Source organism: Crinia signifera, chromosome 3 (assembly GCF_055691185.1).
Source record: "Crinia signifera chromosome 3, ASM5569118v1, whole genome shotgun sequence".
Taxonomy (NCBI): Eukaryota; Metazoa; Chordata; class Amphibia; order Anura; family Myobatrachidae; genus Crinia; species Crinia signifera.
In genome coordinates this window covers 155,139,456-155,164,278 of record NC_139219.1, presented here as the reverse complement: position 1 = coordinate 155,164,278, position 24,823 = coordinate 155,139,456, and the positions used below count along the sequence as shown (strand labels likewise).

Below are 24,823 nucleotides of genomic sequence, written 5' to 3'. Positions count from 1 at the left end.
TGCTTGTCCAGTAAAAAAACAGCAAGTCCCTTCAAATAATTAAATAACTGATTTTTTGACACACAAAAAAAGAAAATCTATATTTTAAAAGAATACATTCCAGTTCACCTTAAAAAGATGGCTAATGCAATACGGAGAAACTCAGTGAAAATCACGGTGAAACCAGTTCTCCATTCTAGCACTCTCGGCGAATTACGGTCAATACCCCTTTGACATACACCAGTGAATTGCAGCAAGCATGAAACAGAGAACTGGCCGGCATTCACTGTTCTTTTTCGGTGAACAGTGATCGTTGAATAGGGTGAATCAGATTTTCAGTGAAAAGATTCACCGCAGAGAGTGAAAACTTCCTGATTCACCGAAAAAAAGCGGTGAATCCAGAGCATTGAATACTGGCCAATGTTGACATTCGTATATCAATATGCAGCTTATCCTATCTTTATAAATAATCGTCATTAAAAAAAAAAAAAAAAAATTTCAAATGTTTAATAGGTACTTGTGTATTATCATGGCGCCCATCGCATTGCATTCCATAGAGGTGCCCATAGACGTTCCCGGACCGTCCGTTCTGTACTATGAGATGCGCACTCCCGCGCATCTCATCGTACGGTACAAAAAGTATGTGCTGCACATACTTTTTGTACTAGGTACACATCGCATCGGATCACAGTGCATGCACAAGGCATGCACTAGGGATGCGATTCGATGCAATGCGTGCTAATTAAGTGCCGAACGGATCCGTTAAACGGACCGTGTATGGGCACCTTTAGGCTTAATATGGTATGCAATGAGATGAGATGCGATGCGATGGGACCCGATCTTATACAATTTAAAATTGTATACCATTGTATATGTCATACAATGAGAGGAGATGAGATGACACTAATGGGTGCTTTCAATGTTAATTGGCCCGGTACTTGTGTACTATCACGGCGCCCATCGAATCGCAGACCATATCGCATGCGTTGCAATGCTATATCGGCCGATGTTTTACAATGGCATACAATTTAAAAATTGTATGCCATTGTATATGGCATACAATGCCATACAATGTGATGGGTTGTGATTATAAATTGTATAAGCACCCTAATGGGTGCTTACAATGCTTAAATGCACCCCCACGCCACCCCCCAAGTATAAAGGTGAACCTGAAGCGCGGCGAGCGCAGCGAGGCCACGAGGGGCGGCGGTACGCGTCCTACGACCTTTTCATACCCCCACTATCCAGTGGGGCTGATCTTATAAAGTGTGGCGAGCGCAGCGAGCCACCGAGCCTGAAGTGTGGCGAGCGCAGCGAGCCCCGAGAGGGGACGCGGATACCTTAACAGGTATCCGCGCCCCCTCGCGGGCTTCACAGGTATCCACGTCCCCTCGCGGGCTTCACAGGTATCCGCATCCGCTCGCCACGCTTCGGGCTCGGTGGCTCGCTGCGCTCCTCACACTTTATAATATCAACTCCACGCCGACATGGATAGTAGGGGTATGAAAAGGTCGTAGGATGCGTACCGCCGCCCCTCGCGGGCTGGCTGCGCTCGCCACGTTTCGGGTTCACGTTTATACTTGGGGGGTGGCGTGGGGGTGCATTTAAGCATTGTAAGCACCCATTAGGGTGCTTAAAAGCACCCATTAGGGTGCTTATACAATTTAATATCGTATATGCGTTAAAATCGCATCGCATCGCATGCCATTGGGTGTATGGCATGCGATGTGATTAAAAAATCGGGCGACTAATTATCGGGGCTAGTACACAAGTACCATTGGCCCCCCTATAAGATTTTTAATTGTATAAGCACCCTAATGGGTGCTTACAATAGTAAATGCACCCCCACTATCAATGCCAACCCGAAGCGTGGCGAGCGCAGCGAGCCCGCAAGGGGCGGCAGTACGCGTCCTCCGACCTTTTCATACCCTCACTATCCATGTCGGTGTGGAGTCGATTTTATATAGTGTGGCGAGCGCAGCGTGCCACCAAGCCCGAAGTGTGGCGAGCGCAGCGAGCCCCGCAAGGGGACGCGTAATACATGTAAAGTAAAACGCGTGCTCGCCACACTATATAAAATCAACTCCACACCAACGTGGATAGTGGGGTTATGAAAAGGTCGGAGGATGCGTACCGCTGCGCTTGCCACGCTTCGGGTGGGCGTTGATAGTGGGGGTGGCGTGGGGGTGCATTTAACATTGTAAGCACCATTAGGATGCTTATACAATTAAAAATCCTATAGGAGGCCAATTAACATTGAAAGCACCCATTAGTGTGCTTATACAATTTAAAATCGTTTCTCATCTCATCTCATTCTATGCCATATACAATGGTAGTGTACTTATACAATTTAAAATCGTATCTCATCTCATATCATTGTATGCCATATACAATGGTATACAATTATAAATTGTATAAGATGCCATAAGATGTAAATCGTGGGCGCCGTGCTAGGAAACAAGTACCGTTTACTATATAACCTAAATATAATATTGGGGAATAGTCAGCATTACCATGTCGGGACTCCAGAGCTGGGATTTAGACTGCCATTATAGGGTTAGGTTTAGGGTTAATCACTAGTAAAGATGGTTAGGGTTAGGCTACCAAAGAAGTTGGTTAGGGTTAGGTTGTTAAGTTATGGATATGGTGGTCTATTTATTTTGTAATTGTTGGGATTTTTACTTTGGGGATATTGACAGCAGAATCCTGACTACTGGCATTTTATTCCATGTCATAAATGTAAAAACAATTGTAACCCAATTTGTTGATATTTAAAGTAAGGAGGTAACTAAATTCTTATGTATTCTCACTACCTAGTAGCAACTCTTGTGTTAGCATAAAATAATAAAAATAAAAACTTTTCATTTGTTTGTATTTACAAAACAAAAAACAATAAAACTGTAACCTCCTAACAAGTTAAATATTGTTTGTTGCTTGTAGACATCATTTGCAGAGCAAACCAAACAGCTATTTTAATATCCAACACAATCACTAGATGGCACTGTTGCTACTTAAATGTGAAAAGCTCAGCCATCTACTGTAATTCCAACATGTCAGTGTTTGCACACTTTTGCCGAAGTAAAATGTATGTTAAATAGATTTGGAGTAAAAAGAGATTAAAAAGCAGCCGTGTCCACGTGGTATTTGAGCCATGGATGAAACCCTGCAGTGGGCCCCTGCAAACCTCATATTTGCAGCAGCTAAATTAATTCCTCTTTTTTTATGCGATGATGAACAAGCCTGGTTCCTTTTGGAGTAAGTCTGACTTCAGCAAGTCAAATGCAATTATGCATAGGGCTATTGGCCTGATACAGAGATACATCAGGGTTAGAAACATAGAAACATATGCAATTATGCAGAGGGCTATTGGTCTGACACAGGGTTGCCGACTTTTAGAATCTCCTCTCTGGGAGATGACCTTCAGCAGCAGTTCAGGGGCGGGGCTTGAGTGTGGCGTCATTAAGCTCCGCCCCCAGGATGTAAAATAGCCGAATTTGTGGATCTCGGTGGAGGGGGCAAGGCTAAAATGACACGATTGTGACATTTTAGCTCTGCCCCCTCCTCAGAGACCCTTGGATTGCGGCATTTAAATGCCGAGGTCGGGGGAAGACGGCTGCAATCAGGGGGTGCAGTTGGAGTCCCCCTGAATTCGGGAGGATTGCCCACCTTTCATGTACAACTCTGAATGAGGTTATATTTTCTCTTTTGGAAAGCCTCCCCTGCCCTTCCAGAAAGTTAATCTTCAGGTGCTGTCCTTGAGGAAAGTAAGGGAAGCAGTGGCGGAAGTCCCGGAGGCAATGGAGTCATTTGCCGCCGGGCGTCACATTAGAAGGGGACACTCGGCCTGACATCCATTGCCTCTGGTGAACTCCAGCCCCTGCGTGCCAGCAAAGAATACTCGATGAGAGCAGCGCTGCAGTGATTAGCAGAGCTGCTCCAGGATCTCAGTGAGAGGAGGAGACGGGACTTCCTGTCACACGCAGAGCCCCTGTCTCCTCCTAACAGCCCTGCAGCCCGTCCAGCTCTTCACCTCCTACGATCTTCTGGCTCATGAAATAGATGGATGCCTCTTTTATAGGTGAGAGGGGGCAGTTGTAGTGTGTGTGAAACTATTTGTGTATATCTATATAGGGCTGTGTTTATATGCATGTATGGGCTGATTGTGCATATGTGGCTGTGTTTACAGAGGTGTGTGTATATATACACGTGGATGTATGTGCATATGTAGTTGTGTGTATACATGTGTTTGTGTGTGTATAATTGTGGGTGTATGTGCATATGTAGCTACTGTATGTGTATACATGTGTGTATGTGGCAGTGTGTATACATGTGGCTATATATGCATATGTAGCTGTGTGTATACATGTGTCTGTGTGTGTGTAAGTGGCAGTGTGTATAATTGTGGGTGTATGTGCATATGTAGCTACTGTATGTGTATACATGTTTTTGTGTGTATGTGGCAGTGTGTATACATGTGGGTGTGTATACATGTGTTTGTGTGTGTAAGTGGCAATGTATAATTGTGGGTGTATGTGCATATGTAGCTACTGTATGTGTATACATGTGATGTATGTGGCAGTGTGTATACATGTGGCTATATATGCATATGTAGCTGTGTGTATACATGTGTCTGTGTGTGTGTAAGTGGCAGTGTGTATAATTGTGGGTGTATGTGCATATGTAGCTACTGTATGTGTATACATGTGTGTGTATGTGGCAGTGTGTATACATGTGGGTGTGTATACATGTGTTTGTGTGTGTGTGTGTGTGTGTAAGTGGCAATGTATAATTGTGGGTGTATGTGCATATGTAGCTACTGTATGTGTATACATGTGATGTATGTGGCAGTGTGTATACATGTGGCTTTATGTGTGTATGTGGCTGTGTATGTGCCTATGTGGGTGTGTCTGCATATTAGGATGGCTAACAAATAGTCTTAAGAAATACTGGATTTTTCATGTGTGTGTGTGTGTGTGTGTGTGTGTGTGTGTGTGTGGGGGGGGTCAACATCACACTTTCGCCTCCGGGCCTCTGTTATAAACTTACGCCACTGAAGGGAAGGGAGTGAAAGACCATACTGAAATAAATAAACTGTAAATAAATAAATAAATAAATAAATAAATAAATAAATAATACTGGTCCCTGTTTCTAGTGATATCTGTCCCAGTGACAAAAATTACTGGACCTTTATTAAGCTTCGGGTACCAGGGTAACAAGATTTGTTGTGGGCATATTTTAAATAAATAGCTTTTTATGTCCATATTTTTTGCTCTAAAGGACCCTGTAAATAAAATTTTACAAATTTTGCCCCTTTAATTTAAGCTCTGTACACACTGGGTGACTTTCACCGCTTGTCGGAGTGTGTACAGTATTACCAGCAGATGAGCAACAGAGTGGACAGCATTCCATAGCCTCCTGCTATAGAAAGCTGTCCATTCCCTGGAGAAAATGGTGTGTATGCACTGAGCGTTTTTTCAGCCCAGCTATTTACAGCTTTACAGCTGTTACAGCTTTACCTTCACTTTGAACTGTGCTAGTTTTTAACTCACAAATTCTCTATCCCACCCCAGTCCCTATCTGCTCCTACCTATATCCTCTGCCTTTACATCTCCCTCTCTTCAAAGTCCAAAAAGTTTGAAACAGATCAGTGTTGGCTCATTTCATTGGCTGCAGAATGGTGCCTCAGTAAAAATCAGGGAAGCATAATTGATTCACAGCTTATTTAGGGCAACTTGTCTTTGTGGCTTTGATTCTGGTCCAGCAACGATTGTTGATAGGTGGATACACATGAACATATAAGTAATTATATTTGAGACACACTAATTGATCCATTTATTTCTGAGTGAGGTTTTTGCGGACAGAGCTGTGACATTGTAGTTTTGTTGCAGTTATGTCTGTGAATATTATCAGGCTAATGGGCTGAAACTCATATGTGTAGACCATCAGGCTAATTGATTAACTTATTCACAGCAACCAGTCAATTTATGAAGGGAATTAATGCATAAATATAAATGTAAATAATGTGTATATACCTTATTTGAATTATTTTTTATTTTGCTGACTTATGATTATAATCCTTGTCTCATTCCAATTGAGAACAAAAATATAATGCCAAATGGTATAGGCATTAAGGATTTATGAAGGTCAGCTTTATATAGTGTTGGTGCTTATGTGGATCACTTACAGTGGCACACATATAAGGATTATTGCACCATTTTTTTTATATAAAGTCACATTATTGTCATAGAGTTGGTGCTGATGTGAATCACATGCAGTGATACACATATGAGAATCCACTGCACCAATTTTTGATACCAGCCCTATCATTATTGTTTAATTAATTATTCGCAAATAAAGGCATATATTTTGGATATATAAATTATTTATAAATAATACTAAAAAAAACATATTTACAAAATAACCACTCGGATATAAAATTCTTGTGCAATAGTAGATTTTATTAATATAATTTAAGCACATTAAAACGTAAAATAAAAAGGTTTTTTGAAAAAAACCTTTTTATTTAAAAAAACCCTCTTTTTTTATTTATTATTACTATTTTTTTCACTTGGCAATAAAAAAAATATAAAAAACATGAAAAACTTTTTTCAAGCAGCTTAGCTTACTAGATTGGGGATTAAGAGTGCACCCCACCCGAGTTTCTTTTTCTCTTTTTGTTTACAACTAAACTTATCTCTACTCAGGGGTGCACCACTGACCATCACGTGTCTTCAAGCCACTGCTTAGTGCATAGACTTGAGGGTGATGTTAGCAATAAATTATTGAATATTAAAGTCAGCTCTTTCCCAATCTTTTCATCTTTCCCAAACCTTATTTCCAATCTTTCGTGCAGACCCTTCCCACCCATTCTCTTGCTAGTTTTTAACTCACAAATTCTCTATCCCACCCCAGTCCCTATCTGCTCCTACCTATATCCTCTGCCTTTACATCTCCCTCTCTTCAAAGTCCAAAAAGTTTGAAACAGATCAGTGTTGGCTCATTTCATTGGCTGCAGAATATCGTTGTTCCTTCCCCGAGGAGGGGACATTTCACTGTGAATACATACACTGTGCTGCTGCGGGTCCCTGACCCTCTCCACTTCAAGGAGATGGGCAGGGATAGGGGGACAGCGGGGTGTCGAGGGGCACCGGGGAAGGCGGTGGGACGAGGGAGGCGGTGGGGACCCATAGACAGCTCCGTAGCCACGGAGCACGCGAGCATCTCGTGCGCGCGCCCCTGGCGGGAGCTGGTGGTACTATCGTCAGCCCCTGCAAGAATGAGGCCAGCTCCATCTGTACATTGGCTAGTATATACCCTGTACTTGTCTTATATTTTCTTGGAGTGTAATGCACTGTGTTCTTTGTTCATGTACTATGTGACTGGGCGCTGCGGATCCCTTCTGGCACCATATAAATAAATAATATTATTATTAATAATAATAATAATAATAATTCTAATAATGATAAAATAAGGCATAGTAAATGTATATAATATAAATTATAATAAGCACACAGACCCAGACATATATACACTGCTCAAAAAAATAAAGGGAACACTTAAACAACACAATGTAACTCCAAGTCAATCACACTTCTGTGAAATCAAACTAAGCAACACTGATTGACAATCAATTTTGCATGATGTTGTGCAAATTGAATCGACAACAGGTTGAAATTATAGGCAATTAGCTCCAATAAAGGAGTTATTCTGCAGGTGGTGGCCACAGACCACTTCTCAGCTCCTATGCTTTCTGGCTGATGTTTTGGTCACTTTCGAAAGCTAGCAGTGTTTTCACTTTAGCGGTAGCATGAGACACAAGTGGCTCAGATAGTGCAGGTTATCCAGGATGGCACATCAATGCGAGCTGTGGCAAGAAGGTTTGCTGTCAGCATAGTGTCCAGAGCATGGAGGCGCTACCAGGAGATGGGCCAGTACATCAGGAGACGTGGAGGAGTCCGTAGAAGGGCAACAACCCAGCAGCAGCAACGCTACCTCCGCATTTGTGCAAGGAGGAACAGGAGGAGCACTGCCAGAGCCCTGCAAAATTAACTCCAGCAGGCCAGAAATGTGCATGTGTCTACTCAAATGATGAGGGTGGTATGAGGGCCCGATGTCCACAGGTGGGGGTTGTGCTTACAGCCCAACACCGTGCAGGACCTTTGACATTTGCCAGAGACCATCAAGATTGGCAAATTCGCCACTGGCGCCCTGTGCTCTTCACAGATGAAAGCAGGTTCACACTGAGCACATGTGACATATGTGACAGAGTCTGGAGATGCCAAGGAGAATGTTCTGCTTCCTGCAACATCCTTCAGCATGACCGATGTGGCAGTGGGTCAGTAATGGTGTGGGGTGGCATTTCTTTAAGGGGGCCGCACAACACTCCATGTGCTCGCCAGAGGTAGCCTGACTGCCATTAGGTACCGAGATTAAATACTCAGACCCCTTGTGAGACCATATACTGGTTCCTGGGTTCCTCTTAATGCAAGACAATGCTAGACCTCATGTGGCTGGAGTGTGTCAGCAGTTCTTGTAAGACAAAGACATTGATGCTATGGACTAGCCCGCCCATTCCCCAGCCCTGAATCCAATTGAGCACATCTGGGACATCATGTCTCGCTCCATCCACCAATGCCACGTTGCACCACAGACTGTCCAGGAGTTGGCGGATGCTTTAGTCCAGGTCTGGGAGAGGATCTCTCAGGAGACCATCCGCCACCTCATCAGGAGCATGCCCAGGCGTCATAAAGGCACGTGGAGGCCACACACACTAAATAGCCTCATTTTGACTTGTTTTAAGGACATTACATCAAGTTGGATCAGCCTGTAGTGTGTTTTCCACTTTAATTTTGAAGGGGGTCTCCAAATCCAGACCTCCATGGGTTAATAAATTTGATTGCCATTGATAATTTTTGTGTGATTGTGCTGTCAGCACATTTAACTATGTAAAGAACAAAGTATTTAATAAGGAATATTTCATTCATTCAGATCTAGGATGTGTTATGTTAGTGTTTCCTTTATTTTTTTGAGCAGTGTATAAAACCATTGCTTCATGTTAAGACAAGAAGTGAATGTACCTTTTTTCTTTTCTTCCTTCTTTTCTTTAGCTAAAATGTAAAAATAGTAACGAAAAGCATAATTTATAAAGTAATCACAATCAGAATTAAAATGTGAAAGCTATTTTCTTTATTTTTCTTTGTGTATTTGTATACATGCATGTTCTAGAATTGTGATACTTAGCATACATCATAGCATTCAAACTCTTATATTACACATTTTTAATTTAAAATCATTATAACAGAACTATTTTATAAAGTAATTGCATTTAAATACTTTTTACCTCTCTAAATTCATCACTTTACTTTATCATAAGCTTTTATGTGCCTCAGTTTTATGTAAATTATGATGTAACATATAGGGCGGTATTCAATGTGAATACCTGCGAGGTGCAGCGAATCCTTTTTTGGATTCGCTGCACATTCGCCACGTTCCGGAGCCGGCGGGCTCCGGTATTCAACGAGTCAGGGGCAGCGAGCCCCTGACTGGCGAATATGAGCTCCTGCGGCGATTGCCGCAGGGAGCCTCAGGACGGTGCCAGGCAGAGAGATGGTAGTCTCTCTGCCTAGCCCAGACCTTTGTGGGGGGTTAGGTGTGCTCCCCGGGTGCCAGGCAGCACAGGCTGCCCCCCCGGCGGTGCCAGCAGGCAAGAGTATATTCACTACACACGATCAAAATGATCGTGCAGTGAATATATGAATATGTAATGAGCGGCTCCGCTCTGGCGCCACCTGCTGGATGCTGTGTAAAAAAAAAATAAAAAAAATTAATATTATTTTTAAAATTAAATATATATTCATGTGCTTACAGCACATGAATAAAAATAGCATGCCCCTCCTCAGAATAAAATTCCTGATTTTTTGACACCAAATGTAAAAAACAAAACACTTTATTTTAAAAGTTCACATTCCACTTCACCATAAAAAGATAGCGGTTGCTACTCGGTGAATCATGGTGAAAAAAACCTAGAAATGTATTCGCCATGTGGTCATTGATTAGGGTGATTCACCGTTTTTGACAGAAATTCGCCTTACAGCACTAAATCGCCATAAAAACCTGGCGAATCAGGCTCATTGAATACCGCCCATAGAAAGAAGTGGTCTCCTGTAATAAAAAAAAAAAAAACTCAGGACACCCATGTTAGGCTGAGTCCAGGTTTCCCTTGTGGTGCCTAACTCTTTAAGTTCCAACATCTCTGTGAGAGATGTGCAAAATAGCCCTTAAAATGCCAGTGTTGCTCACATTTGTTATATAAAATCAAATAAAAAATGTTGTGTAAAAAAAATATTATATTTAATAATGTAATAATGTATAATGTAAATATTACAGGTCAGTATGATGAATAAAAATGTTTGTTTGGCAATTTTTACACCTATTTTGACATTCACTTGGCTCTCAAAGAGATAATAAAGCTAATTGGCTGGAAGAACCTTTTAATCTGGGTGCGTAATACATTTGGGTCATGGGAAAAAAAACATTGCACGTTATTTTTTTCTAAGGAGTATTCTAAGATTATGGAAAGGAGATTCCTAAAAGACTATGTACCTTCCTTATTCCACACTATTCAATGGTGTGGCTAATTAAGATCAAATAAAAACAAATGACGTCACAAAAAATACACACATGAAAAGTTACCCCTAAAGTATTTTATATTGTATATATTGTATGTTTCTGAATATTCATGTTTTTGTGGATTTTAAGACAATGAAATGAACAGGATATATACAATATTAATTATGTAATCCAGACCAGGGGGTTATTCTGGAAGACACACAGAGCTGCAAAGTTTTTCGCCCACCTGTCGTTTGAATATGCCACGCCCCCTTCACAGGTTGAATTCCCCTGCATGGCTGCAAATGGATGTTTAACATAAACATCCATTCGCAGCCTATGGGGAAACACCCACATCATTTAATGGTCACCGACCATCGATTGATGTGGAAGGTACACGCAAAACTAAGACACTCCGGTGATGTCAGCTGCCCACCCCTGGCACCCACAGCACTGGGTGATTACCATGGGAACTACCCACCGCCGCATGCCACCGGCACTCAGTAGTGGGTGCAAATTCGCAACAGTGCACATGGACCAGAATAAGGTCCCAAGTCCCATTATATTTCTGCATGAATTCTTTACTGTAGAAAATTTCTCATTTTACTAAAATATAAGCGAGGGAACTGAAATGTAATACAATAAATGATCTTATTTCTCATGAAATGTTGGCGTAAATGTGGAACAGGTATGAAATGGGCATTGAATGTTTTATATTTCAAAATTCTCCATGAAATGCTTTAAGATAATTTAAAATGTGTTTTGGCAGATAAAACATGGAAAATCAATGTGGAAAAATTTCACTTTGCGCGGTACACTTAATAAATTCACTTTTCTTATACGTTGTTATATGCAGTAGCTCAATACAATTCGTATGCTTGTTGAATCGCTGACTGCTGAGTCACTTAGAGATGGCCAGGTTATCTCCATATGACATATTCTCTGGGACTGTGAACAACATTCAATGTTTGCTGAGCAATACGTGTCAAAAAAATAAATGGAATAGAAATGACAGCAGAAACAGATAACGTTCTTAAGCAACATTTTCAATAAGCTGTTATTTCTGCATTTCCTCTCCTAACCAGAGCTTGACAAAGTTTCTTCTGACAGCAATGGTACAGCCAGCATTAAACATGAAATCCATATATTGAGTATGTACTTTCAAGCTTTTACAAACCTGAACAAGAAGCAATAAAGGGGAAAGAGGCTGAATCAGGGCATACTGTAATGCAGGGGAGTTGGTCAAAAAATGCAAGTGTCTTTGGCCACAACCCTTTGAAAGCCTCTGCATTCACTTTAGCAACTAGGCATAGCTCCTGGTGTTTGACCTTGTGTAATATGGACTCCGCAACCTGCTCTATAATGGCTGCTTGATGTAGGTGGTGCAGTAATAAAAATCTTCCCTTTCTATCCCACTCCACCCATGGCATTTAATAATAAATGTATTATAGATACACAGGGCCAGTGCAAGGCACCAGAGTGCCCCAAGCGTGGGGGGGGGGGGGCGCTCCGGTGCTCAGTCGCTCCGGAGGGGAGTGGATTTGCAGCTGTCGCCACTCACCTCCAAGCTGCCTCCATTGGGCGGCACCCTAGGCAAATGCCTAGAGCTGACTAGTGGTGGCGCCGGCCCTGCTGATACAGCGCTGCAGTATGATATGATTAACCAGCATTTTGGGTTTTTGGTCACCAATGCAGTTTTGTGTCAGGAACTTCATTATGGCACACTGGTCAATATTCAGCAAGTCAATGTTACATGTGTGCATGAAGGATTTTTATTTTATTTTACTCATTATATTAAATACACATGTGGGCAAATACAGAAAGACACAATACTTTATTACTTTACGTATTAGAATAAAATGGACTCAAACCTGCATTTGCTCTAGATGCTAGATATGTAAGGTTTATTTGTGTGATATATGTATCATATATATATAGAGTCATCTGCATAATGTCCAGTAGGTGGTGCTGCTCTGCCATGATATCTCATATCTTTAGCTAAAGCTTGCTAGACTGCACAAAATTTTACCTTTAATTGCTTTTGGCGCTTCTGCCTTTCTTCTAGGAGCTTTCACGAGCTCTGTAAAAGATGAATTTCTTTGCATTATATTTCATGTCTTTCATGTCACATGAACAGTGCACTTCTTACTGTATATTTAACTTAAAAATGTGTATTATTATACCAAGCTATGGCTGAATTAACATTGAGGGTAATGCATAGAAAACCGTTCACAATTTACTAGAAAATCTTTAACTTTCTTAATTAATTTAATTGTATAGTTTTCTTTGTTATTTATTGAGACGTTATATTTATTTATTTATTAAGCTATCTTTAGGTAGAACCTGGATTAGTTTTGTTCAATACCCATTAACATTTCGGTACTCTTTACCTAGAAGGGCGGCCATCGCGGGCATAGCATGCACTAAAAAATCGCATGCGATGCGACCGACGCGATGCCCGCGATTTCCCATAGGGAACAATGTTAAATGTCCCAATTGACCCGATTTTCCATAGGAAACAATGTTAAATGGCCCACAGAGGCCAAATAGGCACCCTGAAGTGTGAAATGGCCCCCACAATTGTTAACGCCACCCCACGATCAACGTCAACCCGAAGCGTGGCGAGCGGCGGCGCTACGCGTCCTACGACCTTTTCATACCCCCACTATCCACGTCGGCGTGGAGTTGAGAATAGAAAGTGTGGCGAGCGGAGCGAGCCACCGAGCCCGAAGCGTGGCGAGCGCAGCGAGCCCCGCGAGGGGACGCAGACACCTTCACAGGTATACGCGTCCCCTCGCGGGCTTCACAGCTGTCCGTGTCCCCTCATGGGGCCGGTGGCGTTAACAATTGTGGGGGCCATTTCACACTTCAGGGTGCCTATTTGGCCTCTGTGGGCCATTTAACATTGTTTCCTATGGAAAATTGGGTCAATTGAGACATTGAACAGGAAAATCGGGTCAATTGGGACATTTAACATGTTCCCTATGGGAAATCGCAGGCATCGCAGGCATCGCATGCGAATTTTTGGTCGCATGCGATCGACGCAATTTTTTTTCCTAACGATGCCCACGATCAAAATCGTGGGCGCCCTTCTAGGTAAAGAGTACCAACATTTCTTAAAAGAAGACTGGCAACTCCAGCAAGTGCATTCGTTTGCCGATGACATCTATCTTGATAGCTACACATTCCAGTTTAAAAAATTAAATAAAACTTAATTTGTTCGGGTCCAAAAACAATCCAAAACCTCAGTCCTGGAGTTCTAAAAAAAGTACGAGGAAATTGGGAGAAATACATTTCCCCAGATGTAAAACTTAATTATAAGTTTAGAAGTCACCTGATTGTCACAGTTATATTACTGCAGTAGCTTAACTCTGGTTGTCAAAATAGATGTGAAAATTGTCAACCAAATATTTTTATTTATCATAATGACCTGTAATGTTTGCCTTACGTAGGAAATATAATCTTTTGTTACACAACATTGTTTGTTTTACTTTATATAACAAATGTTAGCGATGCTGGCATTTTTAGTTGATACAGATGGAGCCTGGCTCATCCAGGCAGGGGCTGGCGAAAATAAACAATGTTGTGTAACAAAAGATTATTTTTCCTACATAAGGCAAACATTACAGGTCATTATGATAAATAAAAATATTTGGTTGACAATTTTCACATCTATTTTGACAAACAGATAGGGTTAAGCTACTGTAGTAATATAACTGTGACAAACAGCCACCAGCTCACGTCAGGCAGTGCGCGCGCACAGGATGCACGAGATGCTTGCACACCCAGTGGCAACGGAGCTCCCTCCGGGTCCCCCCCCCCGCCTCCGGTCCCCCTTGCGATGCCGATGTGCACCCCCATATGATTGGCATTGCGAAATGTGAAATGTTCAGGCAATCCAATTTTTACTATACAGTATAAAGTATATTGGTAGGTTCATTGGCTCCCAACAAAAGTTAACCCTAGCATGAATGTGTGTGCGTGTACATGTGGTAGGGAATATAGATTGTAAACTCCACTGGGGCAGGAACTGATGTGAATGTTCAAATATTCTCTGTAAAGCGCTGCGGAATGTGTGTGCACTATATAAATAGCTGTTAATAATGATAATAATGATGACAATAAAAATAATAATAATAATAATAATAATAATAATAATATGTTCAATCTAGTGTTCTAGTATAGCCAAAACTTTACAAAATCCCAATTAAAGTTTGTTAATATCCCACAGTTTATAGTCAAAATCAGTGCTCCACGCTCAAGGGAAATTGCATAGTCAAAATCATCCATATCCAAAAGTGAATTGTGTGTATGCACCTTTACCCTGTCTAATAATGCCCCGAAACTGCATCATACCATTGTGTCCTGTGGATTAAGGTGCATACACACTGGGCGTTTTTGCCCATGAACGATGTGATGAAAATCACTGCCCGATAAATTCACTCAGTGCATACACACTAAGCGATTTTCACTGATAACTGAGGAGTAATGGCAACTTATAACTGAAGAATAACGGCAACTTAGGACGTATAATGGATAACTGAAGAATAATGGCAACTTAGGACGTCTCACTCAGCGTATAACAAATAACTGAAGAGTAACAGGAAAGGCACAGGGTACTTGTGAGTTATCCGGGCTCCCGATTTTTTGATTGTATGCCTTAAGTTAAGGCATACAATCCGATGCGATGCGATGCGATACGATATCGCATCGCATCGCATCCGACCATCGGATGCGATGACCCGATTTTTCCATAGGAATCAATGTTAAAATGATTCCTATGGAAAAAGGGGTCCTTTTCATACCCCTACTATCCAAGTGGGCATGGAGTTGGATATAAACCTGTGGCGAGCGTAGCGAGCCACCGAGCCCGAAGCGTGGCGAGCGAAGCGAGCCCCGCGAGGGGACGGTATTCCGTGTCCCCTCGCGGGGCTCGCTACGCTCGCCACGCTTCGGGCTCGGTGGCTCGCTACGCTCGCCACAGGTTTATATCCAACTCCATGCCCACTTGGATAGTAGGGGTATGAAAAGGACCCCTTTTTCCCATTGAATTCCATGTTAAAATGGACTCAGTCCATTTTAACATTGATTCCTATGGAAAAATCGGGTCATCGCATCGCATCGCATCCGATGGTCGCATGCGATGCGATGCGATGTCCCGATCCGACCCGATTTTAAAATCGGACGCCCGGATAACTCACAAGTACCAGGCACAGGAATCCTGAAGTATGGAAACGGGAGCAAAAATAGAATAAGTAGCGAACCAGACCGGAAACGCTGATTCAGATGGGGAAGCTAAGCAGAAAACTGAACTATGAAATCTACGGAATCCAGGAAGTAGCATCAGCCCAGAAGGTGTGGCTCCAATACCATTTATATCCCTGGAGCAGCAGGGATTGGATAACACCTTCTTAAGAGAGGTTATAAGTATTGCTGCCCTGATCCCAGAAGTGCCACAACCAAGATGGGGGCCCCCATTCCAGGAGCCGGCGGCAGGGATCACCGGACCTGCCGGAGAGCAGCCACCAGCGTGCAGCTGCCAACAGACGGAGAGAGCCGTCGGGGAGCAGCAGAGCCCATGCCCGACCAGATGAGTATGCCACTCGGCACAGGTCCCGTCGGTAGTGGCAGCCACGATGGGACCTGACAGCTAGCAGTTGGCTGGCGATGATGCGGTGCATCAGCACTCAATGCTCCTCACTGCCAATACACACTAGGAGATTTTGAGTTCAAAGTAGCTCAAAAGAGGAAAAGTGAGCTACTTTGAGCTCAAGATTGCCATTGGGCCATTAGAATCCTCAGGGAGAAATATTGAGTACATTATCAAGGATAAAAATTGCAATAATTTACTCTTAGTCCTTTCTAATTTTTAAAACTTTCTGATAAGAGTATAGTTAATATGCTGAATACATTTACAATATTTTCATTAATACATCATGCTATACATTCACGCTTAGACATTTTGTATAGTTCACATATTGAGTTACAGCATCAAAACATTTATTCACTGGCACACTCTTTCCATACGTCTTTTTTATTGATCATGTACTTAGAAAAAACAGACATTTATTCTTCTTACTGTGTACACTTTTATCATTTTATTTATTTTGCAAGTTCTTTACATTGTCTATATTATCTTAGTATTGAAATGATAACGAGAACTATCAATTCAAATGACTTAAAAAAATTATATTTCCTAAGTACTCCCAGTTTACCAATGTCCCCGTGTCTCCTTCAGTTGTGTACACTACCTTCCCATACCTACCTTAATTCCCCAGGGTCCATGTATTTTGCTACATCATTTTTATCCAGATTTGCTATCAATTATCCTTTAATGATGATCAACCTACACTTTCCAACTTCTCTCCCATCACTCTTAAAGCTCTTCAGATTTCCCAGCAACTGATCTGATCTGGTCTAAATTTTCACTCTATTCTAGAGTTAGCACGTAAGATCTATTTTTGTCAAATGGATCTGAGCGGGAGCTCAGATTTGGCCTTTTTTCTTCAGATCGGTCAGCCAGATCCAACTGAATCTGACGAAAACAGGCCAAATCTGCTTAGTGGACTGCACAAGACACCTTGTATAATCTTTGCCTTACTTATTTAACATCTCTCTCTCTCTCTCTCTCTTTCATGACTGGAACTACTATATCTACCTTTAAACCTGTCCACATCTCTCCCGTTCTCAAAAAAATAAAAAAAACATCTCTTTCGGGTACAAGCATATCTGGATACTATCAACAAAAATCCTGCAAATTCAGGGCCTTGTTCAAAAGAAGATTTGCAAAGCCACCCATTAACCGATTTTCATATCAGCCCACTGAAGGAGGTGTCAGATACACTTGAGGTCGCATTCTGGGGTCAACTTTGCAATGGCTAGCCGAGTAAGCCTCAGCTTACTCAGGGTGGCCATTGCAGGGTTTCGAGGCCAGGAAGTCTGCATGCTGAGATGAAGACCCTGGCCTTGCCACTCCAAGAAAACATGGGTTATGCACTACTTTCTGGAAACAATGTTGGTCCCTGCACCACCCACCTAAACATCTTTCCCTGTCAATCAGGCAGATGCAGAAAGGGCTGCATGAAATCACTCAAGCCCATTCATAATAATCGTGAATCTGCCTGGGCATTTGATTCAGCTTGTAGTGCTGAATCTGGACCTCAAAGCGTTAATTTAGAAAAATTTGTTTAAAAAGTTACAAACAATTTTAGGATATGATTTCAGTGTACCCAATATGACATTTAACGGCTTCAAAACACTGATCACAGAAACTCAAAACAATTGTCTCATTCTCACGTGTATTGTATTTGATGTTTATACTGTATAAAGCTTTCACAAAAAGAGGAATGATATAAAGTTGTTATTTTTTGCTATGAATAAGTATTTTGGTACTTATGTATTATCTGGGCTGCCGATTTTTTGATTGTATGCCTTAACTTAAGGCATACAATCAGATGCGATGCGATATCGCATCGCATACGACCATATCGCATGCGATGCGATGACCCGATTTTTCCATAGGATTCAATGGAATTCAATGGGAAAAAGGGGTCCTTTTCATACCCCTACTATCCAAGTGGGCATGGAGTTGGATATAAACCTGTGGCGAGCGTAGCGAGCCACCGAGCCCGAAGCGTGGCGAGCGAAGCGAGCCCCGCGAGGGGCCGGTATTCTGTGTCCCCTCGTGGGGCTCGCTACGCTCGCCACGCTTCGGGCTCGGTGGCTCGCTACGCTCGCCACAGGTTTATATCCAACTCCATGCCCACTTGGATAGTAGGGGTATGAAAAGGACCCATTTTCCCATTGAATTCCATGTTAAAATGGACTCAGTCCATTTTAACATTGAATCCTATGGAAAAATCGGGTCCATCGCATTGCATCGCATCGCATGCGATATGGTCGGATTTAAAAATCGGCAGCCCAGTTAGTACATAAGTACCAGGAATTTTTTTTTAGGAAGTGATCCAAAGAATGTAACAAAATATATATTTGTCTTGCTTTGGTGGTAAAACTTTTACTTTATCAAAAAACAACATTCATACTTGTATTGATTTACTTTTGTACAAGGCAGCTAAATGAATTTATTTAAAATGATAACAACAGTATGTGCAATACACTCAGGGCTTGAGCCTAAAAAAGTCACTGTCAAAATGAAGTCAATAATAATACTGAAGAGTACTCAATAATAGATTGAAAAATGAAAAGAAAATCATTTTAAATTGTGTAGCATGATTTCAGATCTGCAAGAGCTTGGTGTTTTCACCAAAAACACTGATGTAAAACATAAAATAAAAATGAAAACAAGATATCAGAATTCACATTGCAAAAACCTGCTTTCAACCTGTTTTTGTAACGTGTCTTAAAACGTGTCAAAAGCCAGTTAAACCGCTTTCATATTGCATTTTGTAAACGGTATATTGCATTTACAATACCGTTTTTGTACCTTTCAGATTAAACCCATTTCACCCATAGAAAGCCATACAATGTAATTTTAAATGGCCTTTTCCTGCTTGTGGGCGGGGATCATGCAGGGAGTTAACCTAGCACCCTTGTGTGGTTGTCATTTGTAGCAAATACCATTTCTGAGCTGTTCAGACTGCAGGGAAAACGGCTCAGAAACGTGTAGGATTCTGCTTTTAACACATTTCAAAATACCGGTATTCTGTAACCGGTAAATTGACAATGGAGCTTTCACACTGCAGCTGTACCCATTTTAAAATGGTAAAAAAACAGCAATATACTGTGTTAAAGCTGCAATGTGAAAGGGGTATTAATTGGGTGACAACTGGTTATTCACAAGCGGGTTTAGTTTGGATGTGTTGTGGGCAGGGGCTGGCCTTCTTTCAGCCTGGGGGCCCACTCTTCCCTGGTAACCAGGTGCCCAACACAACCATTAGGTTGACATAGCAATGGTCATACACATGTACTCCGATTGGGAACAATAACCTTTCCCAAGCACATAAGTCCTGGAGCTAGGCACCCAGCTTGACTTATGGCGACAAGAAGCGAGGGGGCCCAGTACACTAATTGGGTATCCACATGCTCAAGTGTCAACAATGACACCAAAAAAAGTGAAAACTCATGTCAACTTTTTCATGTGTAGACCATTTCTATGTCAACATTGTGCTTGTGTTGACCTTTTGCAGTGTTGCAAACACCGCAGATGGTGTTTACACTGGACTGGCCCACCAGACAATCGACTCCTCTGAAATTTGTGAGGGGTGACAGATGGCAGTCCGGCCCTGGACTTAAGGCATTAAATGTAAAAAAACAATAGCTTACTATGAATAGCAGCTGCATGCACACCAAGTTGTCATTGAAAACTCCACTCTTTCCAGGGCAACAGTAGCATTGCAGACTCATTAAGATGATCCACTTCATGTTCTCTGGTGGGGGAGGAGCCTATTGCCTGCACTCATCATAAATTAGTAGTTTGTGGTAAGAAAGGGGAGGCGGGGGGAGTGAACTGAATGAAGGCTGCAGCCAGCACCAATTCTGTCCCTCAGTACATGGCTCATTAAGCTCCATTCACTCACAAAAAGGGGTGTGGCTTAATACCAAAGCAAAGTGCTTTGTGCAGCAGGTGCAATCTTTCCCTGACAGCTGAGATCCATCCTAGCTGACAGCTATATGCAAGCATAGTGCAGCAGGGGACACATTGCACCTTGCCACCTGGCCCAGCCCCCACTGGATGGCAAAACATCCATTAGTAAAGCGGCAGGGATGTGCAGACTGTGGTGGGGGTAGGCATTCGCAAGCAGCAAATTTCTGATGCTTAGCGAGCCAACCAGAATCCCCCCCTGAATGATGATGAATAAGAATAGACCAGTGTCCTCCAGTAAATGTTTTCCATATAACTAGTGTCTTTGTACAGAGAAGGGAAAGGGGGACATGATAGAAACTTTCAAATATATCAAGGGCTTTAACAAGGTACAGGTGGGAGACATTCTTCACAGGAAGAGGAGCAGCAGAACACGAGGACATGCACTGAAACTAGAGGGAGGAAGATTCAGGGGAAATGTGAGGAAGAATTACTTCACAGAAAGAGTAGTAGATAAGTGGAATAGCCTCCCATCAGAGGTGGCAGTGGCGTAAGTTCAAATGAAGCGCCCGGAGGCAGTATAGATAGTGGTGCCCCCCCAGTATTTGTAGCTACCATACATTTTATTATGTACTGTATATATATATATATATATATATATATATATATATATATATATATATATACACACATGCATATTACACACGCACAAACATTAATATATATATATATATCATACAATACAGCCAGTCTTACGTTTACTGTAACATAGAGCAGGAGCACTCATTCGGCATCCCCCTGCTGTAGAGCTAGTGTGGACAGCCATTATAATTGAACCTGTGGCACCCTGATTGACTGCCTGGAGGAGGAAGGACGTGGATCCCTGTGTGTGTGCACAGAGCAAACTCAGCGCTGCCGCTGCGTGCCGTCGCTGAGTTTGCTCTGTGCGCACAGGGATCCACGTTCTTCCTCCTCAGGGCAGCCAATAAGGGTGTCGCATGCTGCAGGATCAATTATCATTGGACAGCTGAGCCGTTGCTCAGCTGTCCACACTAGCTCTGCAGCAGCGGCACCACCATCTGACGGGACGGGTTGACGGGAGAGCATTGGGGCCGCAGTGACAGGAGACATGTACAGAGCGGGGGGTTCTCCTGTCACTCGCCCCCCCTGATGGGTAACGCCCAGCGGCTAAAGACTCCATTGCCTCCGGGAGTTACGCCACTGAGAGGTGGTAGACGCAAATACAGTGGTACAATTTAAACATGCTTGGGATAGGCATATTGATATCCCAGGGGCAAACGCAGGATTTTCAGAAGGGGGTTTCCAGAGGGGTGGAGCAAAGCACGTAGATGGACACTTAGGTGACCCAGTATATGCCGGGCCAGTTGAAGTATTATAGATAGACCAAACGTATATAAATAATAATAATAAAATATATAATATATATATATATACACATATACATACATACATATACATACATACAGGGGCGTCAACAGCAGTGTAGACCCCTGGGCATAGCAATGTATTGGGGCTCCTACCGATCCTCCAGCGGTAGGGGGTGGGGGAAGCTTTGATGTCCCGCAGGTGGTAGGGGGTATTATATCAACTGCTCAGCATGTAGGGCCTGGATCAGTAATTTCCACTAATTACCCCTTTACTGCACAGATGGTGGGAGATGGGGTGGGAGAAGGGGGTATTGGGCTAAATGAAGGGTCCCTGATACATAACGTTGAGGGTGGTAGAGGATGTTTAATATGCAGAGGAGGGGTGAATAGTGGAGTGGGGCTCATTATTCATAATTTTCTGGTGGGAGGACAGCTTGCTTGACTGCAGATATCTCCAGTTCCCGGATATAGATTTCTGAGATTTTAATAGAATTCAAAACTAGAGAATCCCACCTATCAAATGGTATTGGGGACTAAGGGATCAGATTTCAGGAGGCAGAGCAATCCGCCAACGAGAATATACAACTACATACCAGGTGTTTAGAGCTGGAGCAGTAACCAGCTGCTGGGAGGCTGATATATCTGGTTCTGGGCACAGTAGAGACAAGCTACTAGTGTCCATCAGAGAGGGAGAGTCCCAGATTTTGGAATATACCCTCAAAAAAACTCTATGTCAGACAGAACCTGAAATATCTGACTGGGAATAACAATTAACAGGCTTGGATGGGGACCACTGCTTTGAAGTCAGATATCTCCGGTTCCCAAGGGCCGATTTTTACAATTCTCATACCCATGGAAAGAGTGGACCCTCAGTGGGCCCTTAGACTCCTGGGGGTTTCTGGGTACTCAGAACCCCCCCCCCCCCCCCCGTGCGTGCGCTACTGATATCCTTACATAAAATAAGGATCAAATATGGTTTGAGGTAACATGTTTAAAAAAGGGGCATACTAGATGTGCCAAGTGGTTCTTATCTGCCATCAAATTCTATGTTTCTATGTTTCTATATTGCTGTATGCAATGAGTCATAGCTGGTTTTCACTGCCTGAAATCTTTGGATGCTATCATTTTTTATCCGCTTACAATCCAGTAAGTATTCATTGGTCCTTACTATTTACTGTAAAACAAGACCAAATAACTATTTGTAAACATACGTATAGGTTACCAAATCAATTACTATATCTTAATCGATTTGCAGGTACCATGTCACTAATGTTAAAGGTTTTTAAACACACCAGCGATAAAATGTTACACAGGTCTGGGTTTTACCTGGACCAATGAATTGTCTGAAAACTTATAAAATTATGTAGAAGGATTGACAACCTGTAATTTACTGCATCTATCCATCCATCATGTTTCAGAAGTGCACAGTAGTTATTAATACTATAATCACAGCAGCCACAAAAGAGATTTGTAATATTATTTAGTAAAATGTATCTAATATTCAAATGTACACAGTACTGTAGCTTCATATTATGGTCATTACTTTATCTTTTATTCTTTAGAAGAAAAAAAAAGTTTAGAAAAAGTTTCTGTAAAGATTAAAAATGAACATTTGTAGTATGCAGAACATACTCATCTGTATACTGTATGTATGTATATATATATATATATATACATACATACATGTCTGGTATCCACGGTGTTAGGGGAAAAGAGTTCTACCACCACTCTAGGAAAACTTTAAGCCCTGATCCTGACTTTTTTATCAGACAAGAATACATCAGGCTTATACAATATCAGTTTTAGGGCCAGATGCACCAAGCTTCAAAAAGTGATAAAGTAGAAGGTGATAGTGCACCAGCCAATCAGCTCCTGTAATTTTTCAAACAAAGCCTGTAATATTGCAGATAGGAGCTGGTTGGCTAGCTGTTTATCATGCTTGACTTTATCACATTTTGAAGCTTCGTACTTCTGGCCCATAAACTTAACTGTCTTCACTACTAATGAAACCAGACTGAAAATAAATTGTGCAGAATTAGGATTTATAACATTTCCTTAACAAGTCAGTGGTCCATGAGAAAGCACTCATCCATGTATATTTCAAGAAAATTGCAAGTAGTAAGAAAATCATGGGCAAGGCAAAGAGACTTTGGCCGGTAGTAAACTCTGATCCAGAATTGCCCTTATTAAATAACACCCAGCTGGTTCCATGCTTTCGCAGAAATCGTAGCATACGTGACTGGGTGGTTAAAATAAATCCAGTTAGTACTAAGAAGGAACTTACCACACATTTTCTTATTAAGAAACCTGGCAATTATTGTTGCTTGGGTTGCGCTACTTTGAATTTTCTTGAAATTGGAGATTAATTTACCCATCCACGGACTGGCAAGGTCTATAAGATTAACCAAGTATATACATGCAATTCCTCTTACGTAGTTTACCTAATCAAATGCCCCTTTTGGCTTGCCTATATTGGCAAGACCACTTGCATGGCACAACATAGAAGCGCCATTCGCCTAGCAATAGAGGGCAAGGACACTGAGCAGCCCGTGGGCAGACATTTTTGCCAAATAAACATGTCCCATACTGTATATAAGATAATTGACAGTGTCCGGATCAACATTCATGGTGGTGATCGTGGAAGGATCCTTCTACAGAAAGAAGCACTTTGGATCTATAAACTGGATACAGTTAATCCTCATGGTTTAAATAAACAAATTAATTTAAATTGTTTCTTTTGATACATTTTTTTTTCATTTTTTCATTTTTTATTGTGATTTTTCTGCATAGTATACTATTTAGCCTTAATCTTTTATTGCCTTAGTTGGATATTTGTAATCTTGGTACTTGTGTAGTTTTACGGCGCTGCCGCGCGCACAGTCTGTCTAAGAAACTTGGCAGCTTGCCAGACTCTGTGTTTAACTGTGTACGTGCCGCTCTAGCTGTTCTCAGCGCAGCGCATGGATGCTTTCCATATGTAAGCTACGTTATCGTGCGCCGGGCAGCAGCAGCGCGCGCGTCGGCGTGGAGTCGAATTTATATTGTGTGGCGAGTGAGATTTTTTTTATTATCAGCAGTTTAACGCATTGGTAATATGCTTTGAAAGATTACGGGTGAGATTTAATAGGATGAGATATTCAGAAAGTGAGAGATTTTGGAAGAAATCTGCAGTTTTTTTAAAGCGGCAATCATCTACACTTCAAAATCAAACAGTGTAAATTTTGCCACAGTTTGCAGTGTAAATGATTGCCGCTTTAAAAAACCTGGAGATTTCTTCCCAAATCTCTCACTTTCTGAATATCTCATC

At 41.9% G+C, this 24,823-nt stretch overlaps 1 protein-coding gene across 1 annotated transcript in view; it reads right to left on the bottom strand.

Moving 5' to 3' along the window:
* TRDN (triadin) overlaps positions 1-24,823 on the bottom strand; it is a 427,364-nt gene that overhangs the window by 123,704 nt on the left and 278,837 nt on the right. The window contains exons 23-24 of the mRNA XM_083174940.1: positions 12,617-12,667; positions 9,057-9,086 (exon numbers count right to left, since the gene is read on the bottom strand). Coding sequence (XP_083031066.1) covers positions 9,057-9,086; positions 12,617-12,667 — 81 coding nt within the window. The remainder of the gene's footprint in view (positions 1-9,056; positions 9,087-12,616; positions 12,668-24,823) is intronic.